This window comes from Gorilla gorilla, chromosome 22, assembly GCF_029281585.2.
Source record: "Gorilla gorilla gorilla isolate KB3781 chromosome 22, NHGRI_mGorGor1-v2.1_pri, whole genome shotgun sequence".
Classification (NCBI taxonomy): domain Eukaryota; kingdom Metazoa; phylum Chordata; class Mammalia; order Primates; family Hominidae; genus Gorilla; species Gorilla gorilla.
Genome location: NC_073246.2, coordinates 39,008,373 through 39,026,135, shown reverse-complemented (window position 1 = coordinate 39,026,135; position 17,763 = coordinate 39,008,373). Strand labels below are relative to the sequence as shown.

The window sequence follows — 17,763 nt, the reverse complement described above, 5'->3', positions numbered from 1 at the left end:
CAATTCAGTTCTGATACTAACTCCCAGAGTTAGTGCAGACCTCACAGGGTAAAGAATCAGTCCCACCACACTGCCCTCACTTCAGCTGCAAGTGGGGTGCACAGGTCACCCACACTCCTGCCCTGCTGACTACAAGAGGGTTCCCATGAGTCCCTCTTCAGGCTCACTAGAAAAACAATGGAACTCAAGGAAGTGCTTACTATTACCAATTTATTATAAAGGATACAACTCACAAACAGCCAAGAGGAAGAGATGCATAGGAAGGTTGGGGGGCGCGAGGAGCTTCATGCTCCCCTTGGGCATGCCACTTTTGCAGCACATCAATGTGTTCATCAGCCCAGAAGCTCCCCATGCCCTCTTTTAAGGACTTTACTAAGGTTTCATTATGTAGGTATGTAGGTACAATTAAATCAACCACTGGCCATTGGTGCCTAACCTCAATTTCCAGCCCCCCTCCTCTCCTTGGAGGTCAGGTATGAGGCTGAAAGTCTTAACCCTCTAATCAGGTGTTTGGTCTTTCCAGTGACGAGACCTCCTCCTGAACTATCTGAGGCACTACCTTGAGTCACCTCATTAGCATAAACTCAAGTACATGGAAAGGGGCTCATGATGAGTAACAAAATACACTCCTATCATTCAGGAAATGCCATGGGTTTTGGGAGCTCTGTACCAGGAACTGGGACAAATACCAAATATATATATATTTTTATTATACCACACCCTCCTGTAGATTAGTCAGAGTGTGAACAGTGCCTATTTTCTGAGAGAACCATTTCACAATATCTGTCAAAGATAAAATTACATATCCCCTTTGATACAGCAATCCCACTACAGAAACAACTTCTATACATTATTTACAAAGTATTTATTGTAAATATATATGAACAGGTGCACAAAGGTGTATGTGCAAGGATGTTTGAAGTACCATCTGATCTATCCCTCTCAAAGGAAAGAAAGAAGAAAAAGAGAGAGATGGATAGAGGGATAGAAAGTGAGGGAGGAAAAGAGGAACGAAGAGCCTAAATGCACAAAAATGGGGGATACAGCCATATTACAAAATACTGTACAGCAAATGAAGAATGGAAGAGCTCTGTGTTCTGAACATGGGAAGAAACACAAGATATTTTGTAAAAGACAAAAAGCAAGCTGTAGGCCAGAGTCATTCTAATAATAATGAAAACGATGGTGGTAACAGTAATGACGACTAAAGTACACTGAAGATTTACTATGTTCCAGGGCTCTAAGTGTTTTACGTGGTTATCCCATTTAATGAAGAAATAGTCCCATATGGTAGATATTACGTAATAAAGGAGTGTTCAGTTGGAAAAGTGAAACAAAATATCAGAAAAATAAGTTTTTTTTAAATAAAACAGGTTAAAATTACAACTCTGCATTTAAAAAATTACCATATATTAAGATCTGGTTTCTTTAGGGGTACAGGGGAGGGCAGGGAAGAAGACTCATGATTTTTCTATCAAATAATAGAAAAACATAATAATATGCTATATCCTTGCTTTGTATTTAATTTTTGTAGCAGCATCCAAAAATGGTCATTTTTGAAAAGAAATGAGACTTCACTGATTTTTTTTTAGTGTTTTGATATTCAAATCATTCCCCCTGAAGCATCTATCATGGATTCAGATTAAGAAATGGAGAAGAAATTGAAAACCAGTGTATTGTGGCAAACATGGCTTTGCTGTTTCTCCAACATCACTTTAATTCACTTCATAAACTTCTGTATTAAAAGATTTACAATTTCACATTGTAATCAATTTATATCTTGTTGTCAATGGGGTGTTAACAATAAAGACAGGAGGCAAGGCCAGCACACGCCTGCAATCCCAGCACTCTGGGAGGCCAAGGCAGAAGGATCACTTGAGGCCAGGAGTTCAAGACCAGCCTGGGCAACAGAGCAAGACCCTGTCTCTAAAAAAAATTTAGTTTTAGTTATCCAGTCATGGTGACGTGCACCATAGTAGCAGTAGTAGTCCTGGCTACTTGGGAGCTGAGGCAGAAAGAATCACTAGAGTCTAGGAGTTCAAGGCTGCAGTGAGCTAGGGTTACACCACTGCACCACAGCCTAAGTGATAGAGCAAGACCCTATCTCAAAAAAACAAAAAAAAAAGATAGGAGGCAATTAATTACTGTTAATTTTCATGGGGATGTTTGATAGAATTCATTTTAGAAGTAGTCAGAATTCATTAGGAAAGATTTTCCTCTAACAATAATTACTCAAAAGGGCATCTGAAATATGCATACCCATGTCTGCGTATGCAGAGTAAGTTTCCCAATAGTCATGAAACTGTTAACAGTGTATTCCTGGAGGAGGCCTTAGAGAAGGGACTGCAGGAGGGGTCAAATGAGGTGAGCAGGGAAGGAAGCTTCATGTGCACCTTATATCTCTCTTAATGCTTTTTCCTTTTAGAGTACATATTCTGGGATTTAAGAAATTAATATGGAAATATTTCATATTATGTGACTTTCAGAAGTCAATATATTAATATCCAGGATTAACAATCCTTTAGCCAAAAATTATCCTTTCCTAAAGATATGCTTTTGATATTTGAAAGGGATTTTGGTAGTCATCATAATACATACATTAAAGTAGCTAATACTCGAAAAACAATTTTTTTTCCTTTTTCTTGGGAAGAGTATACTAGGGGGAAAAAAACATACCTTAGAGAAAAAACATACCTGAACTTCTCTGATTCATTGTTTCGAGATTTTTGTTTTCCTTTATGTTTTGGAGGCTGACCTGTGAACACAAAAGTATTTGTTCCTAAAATCTGTACATAAAAATCTATAAGCCTGAGAGTAAAACTATTTTTAAAATATAAATTGGAGTAAGAAAACAGAAGCAGAAATGTGGTATGTGGGTGTAACTACAAAAGGGTAAACCAAAAAAGAAGCTACTGATGATATTTTTCTATATATAATAAATTATTAAATATAATCAATTATTAAAGATCAATTATAATAGTGATCATTATGATTTAGGTCTACCATAGATACAGAGAGATACAGGAGATAACTCCTGTTCTCAGACAGTTTATAATCAGGTGGGGTGAAAAGACACAACACTTCAGTAGTTAAACAACAATCATCCTTATGAAGAAAAGAAAATACTGTGTTGTTATTGACATATAAATTGCATAGTCAGTAATATCTCTCACAACTCACAAAAGGGAAAAATCACTTAAGCTGGAGTGGTTGAGAAAAATGGTAGTGAGGATATGGCATTTGTGTTTGGTTTTGAGGAAGAAGTACGATTTGGATAGAATGGCCTGAACCCAAGAGTAGAGAGTTCATTTCAGAGGCACTAAGTAAACCTGTGTGATTTCAAGACCTCAAAAAGGGTGGAAGCCTGGAAAAGGACTGCTAAGGCAGGCTGAGGTGAGTGTTTACAGACTCTTAGCTCTGTGAGCCCAGATTTATTCTGCTGGCAGGAGTAGGAAACCATTGCATATTTTTGGGCAGGGAGAGCCACGCTCAGAGCTGTGTAGAAGAAGCGGTATGGCAGGAGGAGCAGGGTGCATCTGAGGAAGGTTTAAGGGGAGGGCACAGACACAAGTCAGAGCCAATGTAATAAGGAGGGAATGAGAGCCTGGGCTTTGGTGGCCTCAGAAAACAAAAGCAGCTTTTGGAAAGGTAGAAGAATTCTAGTTTGATTTCCATTCTGTGGCCCTAGACAAAACTACTTAACCTTAATCCTGGAACCTCAATTTCTTCCCCTGTATGTAAATGCTGAAGGGTGGACAGAATTTATTTAATTAAATGATAGTAATGGCCTGAGAAATATCAAGAAATTAAAAGCTATCTTCCAAAAAAAAGTTTTATCCTCAAAGATGTTTTATATGCTGTTGGAACTGCATCAGGTAGGACAACTGCCTGAGTTTCCCCTCCCTATCATTACGCTAATGTGCTAACCAAATGGAAATGCTCAATACTAAGTAGCTGTATCTATGGAACTAACTGAGCCTGAGCGAACATGGAGCTGCAGGTCACAAAAAATAGAAATGGCTGCTAGAAGCAAAACCATGGAAAGAAAAACCAACCACCCAACAAACAAGACAAGGGAAAAGAGAGGATCACTAACTAAAAAATCAACAATCTCACCTGAAGAATCCTGGGAGGAACACCACCAGGCTTGAGGTCAGTCACTGTTATGTGTGACCACAACCTTAAGCCATCAAGAAAACCTGTATTTTCCTAAATTCCGTGTTAAAAGGCAGGGAAGCATGTAATATACTTTAGAAAGATTTTCGTCAAACTCTGGTGGTATTAAGATTCAGAAATAAATGAAGCACAAAAATATTCACTTCTCCAGAACCTTCATCTCCAAATGATGCCAAGTAATGAGGTTCTGCAGTGTCTGTGTTTACTAGATATGTAAATAAGTACATGCACTGAGCACACACAACTTAAAACAAATGAGACTTAGCCTACAGCACTGTTATGGTCTGGACATCTGTGTCGCTGACAAGATTCACATGTTGAAAACCAAATCCTCAAGGCGATGGTAATAGGAAGTGGAACCTTTGGGAGGAATTAGGTCTTGAGGCTGTCCCCTCATGAATGGGATTAGTGCCCTTATAAGAAGAGACCCCAGGCTGGGCGTGGTGGCACACGCCTGCAATCCCAGCACTTTGGGAGGCCAAGGCGAGAGGATTGCTTGAAGCCAAGATTTCGAGACCAGCCTGGCCAGCATGGCAAAACCTTGTCTCTGCTAAAAATACAAAAATTAGCCTGGTGTGGTAGTGCATGCCTGTAATCCCAGCTACTCGGGAGGCTGAGGCAGGAGAATTGCTTGAACCCAGGAGGCAGAGGCTGCAGTGAGCCCAGATCATGCCACTGCACTCCAGCCTGGGCAACAGAGCAAGAATCTGTCTCAAAAAAAAAAAAAAAGAAAAAGAAAAGAGACCCCAGAGGGCTGTCTTGCTCCTTCTACTACACGAGAACACGGCAAGAAGATGGCCATCTATGAACCGGGAAGAAGACCCTCAGCAGACATCGAATCTGTTGACATCATGATGATGAATTTCTCAGCTTTTGGAAATGTGAGAAATAAATGCTTGTTGCTTATAAGCTATCTAGTTTATGGTATTTTTGTTATAGCAGCATCTGTTCTCAATATGGGTGATATCACCCCCAATAGGGTGAAAATTAGTTATTGGGAGACAAAATCAATTCCTTTTATACATAAAGCGCAGATGCACATATGGTACATAAACAGCTATTAAAATTTTATGGGGGAGAACAATTAGATTTAAAAAGGTCTAAACAGGCTCCTAGCAGGTGGGAGGAAGGGAGGCAATAATAAACTTTCAATAATGAGAAACAATAGCCTAAAAAAAATTAAGAAGCAGACCAAAAAGAGCTATGTACTTCATCTTTTCCTTTCCTTTTATTTGAATTTCCAAAATTACATTCACTAAATAATACGAAAAGACTGAGCATTGATTTCAAATAAATATTCAATATTTTCTTAACATAGAAGCATTATAAAGTAAAGGAGAACAAGAGTGGATATAAGCAAGGCTTGTGCACATTGTAGGGCATCCAAATTTAGGAGACATTATATTAACTTGGCAACAATTGATATAAAAACAATACTCACTTGATGGTGGTGAAAATTCAGGATGACAGTCACAATCATCTACCTTCAATGCCTCATCCGCCGCCTGCCAATGAAATTAGTGAGACTTAAAAAAAAAAAAACAACCCAGCCATGAAGAATTCAATAGCTATATAAAAGAATTTAGAATAGAATAGGATAGAATTCACCCTAGCAGCTAAAATATGCAGCTGGTTATTAAGCCTAAATGTATAAACAAGCAAACAAAATGATAACTAATGATAAGGATCATGATATGCAACGACAAATTCTTGAATGACAATTCTATTTCTATTGCCTAGCACGATGTCTGACATGACAATTGCTCAATAATGTTTGAATTAACACTATCACATCTGTACATAAAAATCTACAAGCCTGAGAGTAAAACTATTTTTAAAATATAAATTGGAGTAAGAAAACAGAAGCAGCAATGTGGTATGTGAGTGTAACTACAAAAGGGTAAACCAAAAAAGAAGCTACTGATGATATTTTTCTATATATAATAAATTATTAAATATAATCAATTATTAAAGATCAATTATAATAGCGATCATTATTATGATTTAGGTCTACCATAGATACAGAGAGATACAGGAGATAACTCCCGTTCTCAGTTTACAATCAGATGGGGTGAAAAGACACATCACTTCAGTAGTTAAACAACAATCATCCTTATGAAGAAAAGAAAATACTGTGTTATTATTGACATATAAATTGCATAGGCAGTAATATCTCTCACAACTCACAAAAGGGAAAAATCACTTAAGCTGGAGTGGTTAAGAAAAATGTTAGTGAGGATACAGCATTTGTGTTTGGTTTTGAGAAAGAAGTACGATTTGGACAGAATGGCCTGAACCCAAGAGTAGAGTTCATTTCGGAAGCACTAAGTAAACCTGTGTGATTTCAAGACCTCAAAAAGGGTGGAAGGCTGGAAAAGGGCTGCTAAGGCAGGTTAGGGTGAGTGTTTACAGACCCTTAGCTTCAGATCTAGCTGGAAATGCTCAATACAATTCCAGATCCAGCTGGAGATGCTCGGTATAAACTCCTCTCCCTAATTGAACACAGTCTCTTAGAAATTTTCAATATTATCAACAAGAGGACTTTTCCAACAACCGCAGGGAGAAGATACAAAGAGAAGCGGCAAAATGGTTATTTTAAAAAATATGTTGAAAACACATAAATGTGATTTCAAAAGAAATTCTGTGACTTTCAAATATTATTTACGTAGTTATATGAGATACTCAGATTATTTATTAAAAAGAGAATGATTATTTCAGTAACAATAGGCAAAAAGGGTTCAAATCGCCAAAAATTTGGTTTCTATTACCACCAAAATATTACTGTAAAAATATGAGACTATATATCCTTGAAAAAAACTGTAGTTTTCAATGGAGCTTACCTTTAGATTCTGATTACCACCGTTGGCCATTTCGTGATTAATTTTTCTGAAATCTCTTTCCTTCTCCACAAAGTTAAGTGAAGTAGTAAATATAGGTGCTGATAAACTCCTAGGTGTGTAGGCCCTAAGTGGGGGAAAAAAGGAATTATTATACATTTTTTGAAAGTTATCCTTTGAATGAACAGGTTGCAGCAATCACAGCCTTTTTTCCTTGAAAGCAAGGTATTTTTGTTTTAAAAAGATTTCCTACCTGTGAGATGGGGCTTTATACATAAACATTATTTTATATTTGGTATTAAACTCAAAATAAATAAAGAACAGGTCAAGGGCTGGGTGCAGTGGTTCATGCCTGTAATTCCAGCACTTTGGGAGCCCAGGGCAGGTGGATCAGCTAAGGTCAGGAGTTCAAGACCAGCCTGGCCAACATGGTGAGACCCCTGTCTCTACTAAAAATACAAAAATTAGCCAGGTGTGGTGGCATGTGCCTGTAATCCCAGCGACTGGGGAGGCTGAGGCAGGAGACCTGCTTGAACCCAGTAGGCGGAGGTTGCAGTGACCCAAGATCGTGCCACTGCACTCCAGCCTAGGTGACAGAGGGAGACTGTCTCAAAAAAAAAAAAAAAAAAAAGAACAGTTCAAAAAAAAGTATTCTGGGTTCTAACATTAAATATCAGCTGGGCACAGTGGCTCAGGCTGGGCACAGTGGCTCACTCCTGTAATCTCAGCACTTTGGGAGGCCAAGGCGGGCGGATCACTTGAGGTCAGGAGTTCGAGACCAGTCTGGCCAAAATGTTGAAACCTCATCTCTACCAAAAATACAAAAATTAGCAGGGCGTGGTGGCAGCCGCCTGTGGCCCCAGCTACTCAAGAGGCTGAGGCAGGAGAATCGCTTGAACCCGGGAGGCAGAGGTTGCAGTGAGCCGAGATCACAACATTGCACTCCAGCCTGGGTGACAGAGTGAGACTCCATCTCAAAAAAATTAAAAAAAAAAAATACCTATGACCTTGTGCTAAATTTAAATATCCTAATTTAAGTTAAATTAGGATACTAAAATTAAATTTAAAGCCTCCACAGCCAATTTCTTTATGTCTACATGTTCAGCATGCTACAGAATTAGCAGCTTTGGTATCCCAGACATCTGAACAAGCATGCAGAAAAACATTTAATCTGTTTTAATTGCCAAATAAGCAAAGGTAGAACCCTGGCTGCTATTGTTTTCTTGTGAGCATACTCAAGTCTATCTGTTGCCTATTTCTAATAGGAAGTATCTTAGCCTTTGAAAGACATCAGGAAGCTGGAAGTATTAGGTTGGTGCAAAAGTAATTGTGGTTTTTGCCATAGATATTTCCAAGACAGAGGTGAAGGGCACAGGGCACAGGCTATGTCCTAGCTCTGTGCTGCCAGGAGTTTCACGGCCAAACTGGTCCCATCCAAGCATAGTAATGTCCAATTAACATTTCACCCCTCTTTTCCCACAGGATTAGGCTACTGAGCTTATATCTATATGGTTCACTAAAACAGCGAAATAAATCTGACAACTTACAGGTCACCTGATAACACGGACACTTAAAAAACTACCTCTCTTCCTTCCATCTCCAACTTTACTGTGGTTGCTATTAGCTCCTAAAGCGTCAAACATAAGTGATTCTTAAATTCATGCAGCAAAGCCATTCCTAGTAGCAGCTACTGACCTGCTATTAACTTACCTGTTTTCATAAAAGGCTTTAATTGGATCCTTATTTGCTGTTCGACCTATAAAAGTCAATCACACACACATACACATAGTAATCAATAGATTGGCAACACAGACTTTAAAAGATTTTCAAATTTACTTTAAGCTGATAGTAAGGAACCTCAAATTTAGAAAACTGAAAAGTAAATCTAAGCAATTTTACATTTCTAGATGTCTTTAGTTTTAGGATGGTGTCAACAAAATGTTACACAAACTTTGTCTGACATTCCATCACGTGATCATTGACAAGATGACAGCAATATGTAAATCTGAATCAAAGGTGGCACCTGTCTTCAAGGAGCTCACCATCTTACTACATAATCATGTTATGATGGATAACAACATCTGCCGGTCAAACAGAGCTGTTCAGCTCAGCTTTGTACAACCCGAAGAAGAAAAAGCAGGAAAGACTCATACACTAAAAATGTAGACTAAGGGACTTTCAAGCATTGAAGAAAGCAAAAAGACTTAGGAGAGAAAACAAGGACAGAATGAAAATCTACAACTCCTAGCCTGCACAGCCAATTTCTGCTATATATATATTCAGCACGCTGTAGAATTAGCACAAATGGTGCGGAAACACCAAGCAGCTCTACTGAAGGGTCTTTTCTTTAGGAAATAACTTTAGTAATGAAGGAAATATTTTTAAATAATTTTGTTTCAAAAAGCTTTTATTTTATTCAAATTTCTGAAAGGGATTTTTTTTTCTACAGAGGAATAAATAATAACAATTTGGTTGCTGTCTGTTTCAAATAAAAAGTACAAATCATTTATAATTACTTAATGGATAACATGTAACTCTACACAGATAGAAATGAAAAACTCAAGTGCCATGACCAAGATAACATGATAAAATAAGGATAAATCATCTGAGGATTGATTTGTGGTCCTCTGTTAATCCAAGAAACCCACCCTCCAAAGTTTGAAAGGCAATTAAGACTGTAACCAAAAGAATCTTAGGTGAAATACCTTGTAGGTCTTCTATTTGTTTTTGTAACTTTACATGCTGCTGAATTAGATCCTTGATTCCCTCAGGGTCATTTTTACAGAGTTTTTGAGCTTTTATGTTTGCTTGCAGGGCCCAGTCATATTCCCCCAGCATAGAAAGAGCATCACAATAACGATAATGACCCTGTTCCAAAAAGATAAATTTAATTTTTTCTCAAAAATATGCTTAAGTTAAAGAAAACAGGTAAGGAAAAATATTTTGCTTGAAAACTGATTCATTACTTAAAATATTAGATTAGGTCCCTACCAATGAAAAATAAATGTAAAATGTTAATACCTCAGGAAATAACATTACCTAATGAGCTAAGTGAAAAGTTATAAATACACAAATAATCACAATAACTAAGGATCAATATTTTTGCTTAAGAAATTTCTGTACCCCCAGCAAAGAGTTCAACTTTTGTTATATTTTGCTAACAGAGAATATAATAATTTTGTGCCAGATAAAGTAAAAAATGTCATTCATTATAAATAACTTCATGTTTTAAAAATATTTGAAGGCAATAACAATCTCTAAGTCATCGCCTTTCCTACACCTGGAAATGGAGAAGTTTTTAGAGCTGGATGGAACCATCGGCCTGTGCCATGGTTTTCCGATACCTCCGAAGAGTGCAGACAGATGGGGGATGTGCTCAGGCTAGATCTTCCATCCAGCCGTCTCCCCTTCACTCAGCTTTTCATTGTTATCTCTAAGTGCAGCTCCTGGCTTTAAGAAACCCAAAACCAGGGATTTACATTTAATTCCAATGATAAGGGTTTTTTGCTACAGAACCAAAATCTTTGCTGGCCCATTTACATATTCTGGAAATCTTCTATATTAAGTATAAACTTTTTAATCTACAAAGCTAACAGTACCAAAACCTGAAGCTAACTGAACCAACCCTGCTTCTAGCTCCTCCCAAACCAAATTCCCATTTTAGGCACAGTACTACTGGCAAGGTGATTTACTAGTGAAAGAGGCTAGAGGCTAGAAACTGGCCTAATATCACACTTACTTAAGAGGCAAACCAAAGAACCCTGATTTTTATGACACCTGGTCCAAAGCTCTTTCCTCTTCACTACACATTTCACAAAGAACACTGTGATTCAGTGAAAATCTAGGAGAAATTATAAAAAATAAACAACGCTTTTAAGAAGGATCAGCTTTTCACTACAAGAAGCCAGAAACAATTACGTGGGTACGTGTTTACGCAGGTTTACCATAAGTAATCCTGCTCTGGGGTACCGTGTGGCTCTAAAGGTTCTGGAGTTTTTTTAGACAGAATATTTGGGCTTAGTTCAGACTCCAATTCATATGGCATTTCATTAAACTCTGTTTTGCTGAAAGGGTATAGGCCATGCTTCCTGACACCTAAGGTTTAATAAGAAGACAAAGGCATCTCTCAGATAGGCTACAAGGTCAAATCCTATCCCCTAAGCGTTTACGGACTTCAAAGTTTAAATAACTGCATTAAAAAACCCACAGCTAGCATAAGAAATAATGATAGATCATAAACCAAATCTACTAAATTTGCAGAGAACTTTATTTCTTTCTCTTTTCTCCATACTTTTCTCACCTTTTATTGGATCCTTTTCCCTGAACCCTATAAAACATAATGTAACTCCTGTTAGTTGAGAAAAGACTTAATTCAGACCTCCCTGCTGAAGTTGTTTCAATGAAGCTTAAATTAAAGGTATCTCAGAGTTTCTGAAACCCAATTACAATAAAAAGGTCTTTTCACTATCTCATTCTCTATAACATATGTGGGAATTCCCTATTGCTCATCTCTCTAGTCTCCCCTCACTTAGGAGACCACCATGTTCCCACTTCTCACAGTAACAGCAGGACTGTCAGTTCCAGTGCTCCACCCCAACAATGGACGGCACGGTGGAAGTGTGGCTGTGACCCAGGAGACTGGCCAATTGAAATGCACTACTTTCTAGGTCAAAGCAATAAATCCATAGGTGGGCACATGACTCAATCAGAATCAGTCTGAGGCATCCCTAAGGTCTACTGTACACACACTGAGAGAGGGTCTCCTTTTCCTAGAATTAACAGCTACTCATGACATCAGTTTGCAGATCCCACTACATGGTAAAAGTCTTTTCAAAAATAAAGCCAAGAGCGCCTACACTCTAACCTCCACTTCTGACCAAAATGAAGTAATAAGGACTTGATTTTTCCCTCCTACCTAAAACAAAGACAAAAGATGAGAAACCACAGCTTGCAAGACATTGAAAACAAGGCAACAAAAGAGAGTATGAAAAACATATAAAGTAAGCCCTGTGATTGCTCCCACTTACTGATAAGAATGTCTCTAAGCCAGAGCATGGGAAGAGAAAACCTAGGCAGAGACTGGCAGCCTCTCTCAGTTAAGGAGACAGAAGCGGGAGTACAGAGGACCAAGGCAGCTGAGTTCACAGAGCAGAGGACCAGAGAAGAGAAAGCTGCACACAGGGAGAACTCCAGAGGGACCCCTTGAGTCTTCAGCTAAGTACTGATCAGCACGTCCCTGGGGGACAACGGTCCACAGCCAGGGAAAGAACAACCTGAAAGGTTAACAGGGAACAAGAGCCGGAACGGAAACAAATCAGGAATAATTCCTGTTCCTATCAACAGTGAAAAACACCATAATTCATGGGGTGAATTCTCTACTTCAAGTAGAGTACTCAGAAAAGTTTTGCTTCAGTAGTGGGGAAAAAATTAGCCCTAGATTAAATGCCACTATAGTCCCGCCTAAAAAAAATCTTAAAACCTTGAAGAATTAAAATTGTTTCTAAGTAACGTTACTGCATCCCAAAACAAAGATCAAGAATATTTAAAGAAAAACAAGAATATCCAGCACCAAACAAGGTAAAATTCACAATATCTGGCATCCATCTACAATTACCAGGAAAATATGACCTATAATGAACAGCAAAATAAACCAACTGAAAACAACCCACAAATGACACAGATTAGTAGACAAGGACATTGGAATACTTATTATAACTATCCCCTATGTGTTCAAGAGGTTAAAGGAAAGACGGAATATGTTAAAGACATGAAATATGCAAGAAAGGCCCAAATTTAACCTCTAGAGATGGAAACTATAGCATTTAAGATGAAAAGTACATTGGATGGAAATAAAGGCAGATAAAACACTGCAGAAGAAAAGATGGGTGAGCTTGAAGACATAACAAGAGAATCCATGTAAAAATCAGAGAGGGAAGCTAGAAAAAAGACTAAACATGTAGCTGACAAACAGGGAGGCAACGTTGAGAAAATGAAAGAAAGATGTGTACAAATCTGGATCCAACCATTCCTGAAGCTAACCCCTAGACTTTTCAGTTACATGAGCCAATTAATTCCCTTTTCTACTTAAATCAAATCTGAGTTCAGTTTCTGTCATTCACAACAAAAGTCCTAATGCGCCCCTCAAAATTTAAATGTTCTTGAGGACATTTCTGAGGTTATTAGTTTGTATCCTATATGATATAGATCAAAACACAATGCTCACAGACCTGCACAAACATATCTGTTGAGGCTAATAAAAATTCTCACTCTTCAGGACAAATGACTCATTCTTTCTAAATCCTGAAAGTGAGTCTAGAGACAGGTAGCACTGTACTAATCTTCCCCATTAAGAAGAAGGAAAAAAATGTCCTACCCTCACATAGAAATCTACAGAATACATTCCACTAACACACTTACATCTTAGAGGTATGACTCCATAGACTCAGGCTCATAATTAATTCTAAAGTAAGGCAATCTTATAAAAGTAAATACACCCTGTATGATCTACTTTTGCTCCTGAAGTTTATCCTTCAATAAGCATTCTTTTCCGGTTTAAAAAAAAAAAAGAAAAATAACCTAGTTATGTAGTTACCAAATTTTTAAAATACTTACTAGTGGTTATATGTTTTTATCTATACAAATATTTCTGCAATCATACGACACATCACCAATACAAGGCAACAAAAGAGAGTATCCCCTGAGAGGGGATGTTTGGACATCACCAAACATTCCAATTTTAAAAAAAAGTGAATATTTTGTTTAAGAAACTAAGCCAGGAACAAGTACTCTCCACAAAGTTCTCAAAATAATTGTTAAAGTTTTTTTCTTTTTTCTTTTCTTTTTCTTTTTTTTTTTTGAAGTGGCGCAATCATAGCTCGCTGCAGCCTCAACTTCCTGGGCTCAGGTGATTATCCCACCTTAGCCTCCCAAGTAGCTGGGACTATAGGCACATGCCACCATGCCCAACTAATTTTTTGTAAAGATGTGGTTTTGCCATGTTGCTCAGGCTGGTCTTGAACTCAAGGGATCTGCCTGTCCTGCCCTCCCAAAGTGCTGGGATTACAGGAGTGAGTGCCAGGTCTTCAAAAACTTTTAATAACTGTTTTTCTTAATTGATAATATATTAAAATAGCAGGAAGTATTTCTGGAAAACCAGTATCACGGTTTGGGTTTCAGTATTTGGAATTCTATCATTCATTCATTCATTTTACAAATATTGATATAGCACCTGTCAAACGCCAGGTTCAAGGATCAGCAAAGATTTTGTTTCAAGCAAAAGAATGACTCATAATGAAAATACCAACAAACTGGTCACCCTCAAACAGAACCACTATCCAGTGCTGGATTTTAAATCCAGTTTTGTCTTTTATTTGCAACGACACCTTGCAAAAATCACTCTACCTCTCTGGGACTCAATTTCTTCATGTGTAAAATAAGGCATTTAAAAAATGATTCTAAAATCTGGATGCAGAAGTCCACCTGGGGAATTTTACAATCTCCACACTCCTAGATACATTCCTAGGCCACCTGAATCACAATTTGGGGGAAAAGCGAAGAAATCTGTCTTTTAAACAAGGTCTCCAGGCTGACTTTTCCCTTTTACTTTATACCTTGCTATATTCTATTTTTCTCTTTAATCACGTGATATTTATAATATAAAGGAAAGTTCATTTAAAAAAATTAAACAAAATAAACTCCTACAATTAATCTAATGAAGGCTATCCGCAGAGCAGTAATGGAAGTATCAAATTAGACTAAATTCCCTAAGGCCTTAAAATTCTGATTCTACTTGCACTCGCTTTTTTTAAATTACGTAAAACCAGGAATGAAGTATGAAATACATGTGCCTTTCTATATCTTATTTAAAGCTCCACTTAAAAAAAATTTATTTATTTTTATTTTTTTATTTTTTAGATGGAGTTTCACTCTGTCACCCAGGCTGGAATGCAGTGGTGTGATCTCAGCTCACTGTAACCTCACCTCCTGGGTTCAAGTGATTCTCCTGCCTCAGACTCCTGAGTAGCTAGACAGGAATGCACCAAAACATCCAGTAATTTTTTTGTATTTTTTTGTAGAGACGGGGTTTCACATGTTGGCCAGGCTGGTCTCGGAACTCCTGACTTCAAGTGATCGGCCCGCCTCAGCCTCCTGAAGTGCTAGGATTACAGGTGTGAGCCATCATGCCTGGCATCTAAAGCTTCACTTAAAAAAAAAAAATAGAGATTTTTACAATTTAGGAAAATACAGAGACTAATACACAGATACCCAGAATTAACTATTAACATTTTGTTATATTTGCTTCTGATTTTTAAATGAAATAAATAAAACTATTTCTGATGATACAGATATGGCTGAAATCTCCTTTGTACCCTCTCCAATCTCCTTTCCCCCTCTTACTGCCCAGAAGCAAACACTATCATGAACTCGATAGATATTTTTCCAGCCTATGTTTTACTGACTTTTTCATTTAACTTTTTAAAATCCATAAATGTTGATAAGCCAGCTAACTCAACTGCAATCTACTATTTGATTCATTCAATCACTAAGTCAACAATTATTTACTAATGAGTGCCTGCTAAGTAAGTGTCAGGTAGCTTGTCAGACAGTCTGGATTCAAGAGTGAAGTGAACCAAACACCAAAAAAATCTTTCCTTGTGGAGCTCATATTATACTGGAAGACACACAATAGCCACTATAACTCAAACAGTAGATATAATTTATTAGATAATGGTAAGTCCTAAGAAGAAAAAAGTAAAGCAGGGAAAGAAGATAAGAAATGCGTACGAAGTGAGGTGTTTGGCATTTTGGTAATGAGGCCAAGGAATGTTTCACTGAGAAGAGTCCTTTCAATATCGACTGAAAAGAAATAAGGGGGCTGGCCAACGCTCTGGGGAAAAGCATTCTAGGCAGAGGGAAGGGCAAGTACAAAGTGGAAGTGGGCCTGGAATGTCTGAGGAACAGTGAGGATGCCAAGAGGCCAAGATAAAGTGAACCAGGGACAGGGCAGGAGCAGTGAGGTTGGAGAAACAACAAGTGTTCAAGACGGGGACAGATCACACAGGTCAGAGTAACAACTTTGATCAAGTGAAAATACCACATTTATCTGCTGCTTTATCAATAGACATGTAGGTATTTGCAGTTGTGTGCCATTAAAACAATGCTGCAATGACCAACCTTGCATATCAAACCATGTGCACATTTGCAAGAAATTTTCTAGAGCACACACACTCAGAATCAAGTAACTGTGGAGTCCATCATAGTGCTCCCTGATTTGGTTGTAAGCAATCACACTCCCACCAGTTTACTGGGGCTTCCTGTTACTACACATACCCACCAACACCAGACTATCAGCCTCTTTAATTTCTGCCAATCTGAAGGACTCAGACAATATGACATTGTAATATTTACTCACATAGTGGGTTCTGTGTGGAGGCCCTCTATTCTGCACTATTGGTTTCATTTTTTTATCTGTGTACCAAATCCCTACAATTTTAATTACTAGGAAATAGAAATAGTTTCTTTATTATTATTATTATTATTATTATTATTATTGTTATTATTATTATTATACTTTAAGTTTTAGGGTACACGTGCACAACGTGCTGGTTTGTTACATAGGTATACATGTGCCATGTTGCTGTGCTGCACCCATTAACTCGTCATTTAGCATTAGCTATATCTCCTAATGCTATCCCTCTCCCCTCCCACCTCACAACAGGCCCCAGTGTGTGATGTTCCCCTTCCTGTGTCCATGTGTTCTCATTGTTCAATTCCCACCTACGAGTGAGAATATGTGGTGTTTGGTTTTTTGTCCTTGAGATAGTTTGCTGAGAATGATGGTTTCCAGCTTCATCCATGTCCCTACAAAGGACATGAACGCATCATTTTTTATGGCTGCATAGTATTCCATGGTGTATATGTGCCATATTTTCTTAACCCAGTCTATCATTGTTGGACACGTGGGTTGGTTCCAAGTCTTTGCTATTGTGAATAGTGCCGCAATAAACATATGTGTGCATGTGTCTTTATAGCAGCATGATTTATAATCCTTTGGGTATATACCCAGTAATGGGATGGCTGGGTCAAATGGTATTTCTAGTTCGAGATCCCTGAGGAATCGCCACACTGACTTCCACAATGGTTGAACTAGTTTACAGTCCCACCAACAGTGTAAAAGTCTTCCTATTTCTCCACATCCTCTCCAGCACCTGTTGTTTCCTGACTTTTTAATGATTGCCATTCTAAATGGTGTGAGATGGTATCTCATTGTGGTTTTGATTTGCATTTCTCTGATGGCCAGTGATGATGAGCATTTTTTCATGTGTCTGTTGGCTACATAAATGTCTTCTTTTGAGAATTGTCTGTTCATATCCTTCGCCCACTTTTTGATGGGGTTGCTTGTTTTTTTCTTGTAAATTTGTTTGAGTTCATTGTAGATTCTGGATATTAGCCCTTTGTCAGATGAGTAGGTTGCAAAAATTTTCTCCCATTCTGTAGGTTGCCTGTTCACTCTGATGGTAGTTTCTTTTGCTGTGCAGAAGCTCTTTAGTTTAATTAGATCCCATTTGTCAATTTTGGCTTTTGTTGCCATTGCTTTTGGTGTTTTAGACATGAAGTCCTTGCCCATGCCTATGTCCCGAATGGTATTGCCTAGGTTTTCTTCTAGGGTTTTTACGGTTTTAAGTCTAACATGTAAGTCTTTAATCCATCTTGAATTAATTTTTGTATAAGGTGCAAGGAAGGGATCCAG

General features: G+C 38.0%; 1 protein-coding gene across 12 annotated transcripts in view; it reads right to left on the bottom strand.

The window, feature by feature from the left end:
- Window positions 1-17,763, bottom strand: part of TTC3 (tetratricopeptide repeat domain 3) — a 130,066-nt gene that overhangs the window by 71,237 nt on the left and 41,066 nt on the right. For 11 of the 12 annotated variants that reach the window (XM_019017722.4, XM_063702698.1, XM_063702699.1 and 8 more), the window contains 5 exons: window positions 9,719-9,881; window positions 8,724-8,769; window positions 7,017-7,140; window positions 5,618-5,681; window positions 2,695-2,755 (listed from right to left, as the gene is read on the bottom strand). In XM_019017722.4, coding sequence (XP_018873267.2) covers window positions 2,695-2,755; window positions 5,618-5,681; window positions 7,017-7,140; window positions 8,724-8,769; window positions 9,719-9,881 — 458 coding nt within the window. Of the gene's footprint in view, window positions 1-2,694; window positions 2,756-5,617; window positions 5,682-7,016; window positions 7,141-8,723; window positions 8,770-9,718; window positions 9,882-14,993; window positions 15,210-17,763 lie in introns of those variants that run through there. The other variant, XM_055374007.2, reaches the window with a different exon arrangement.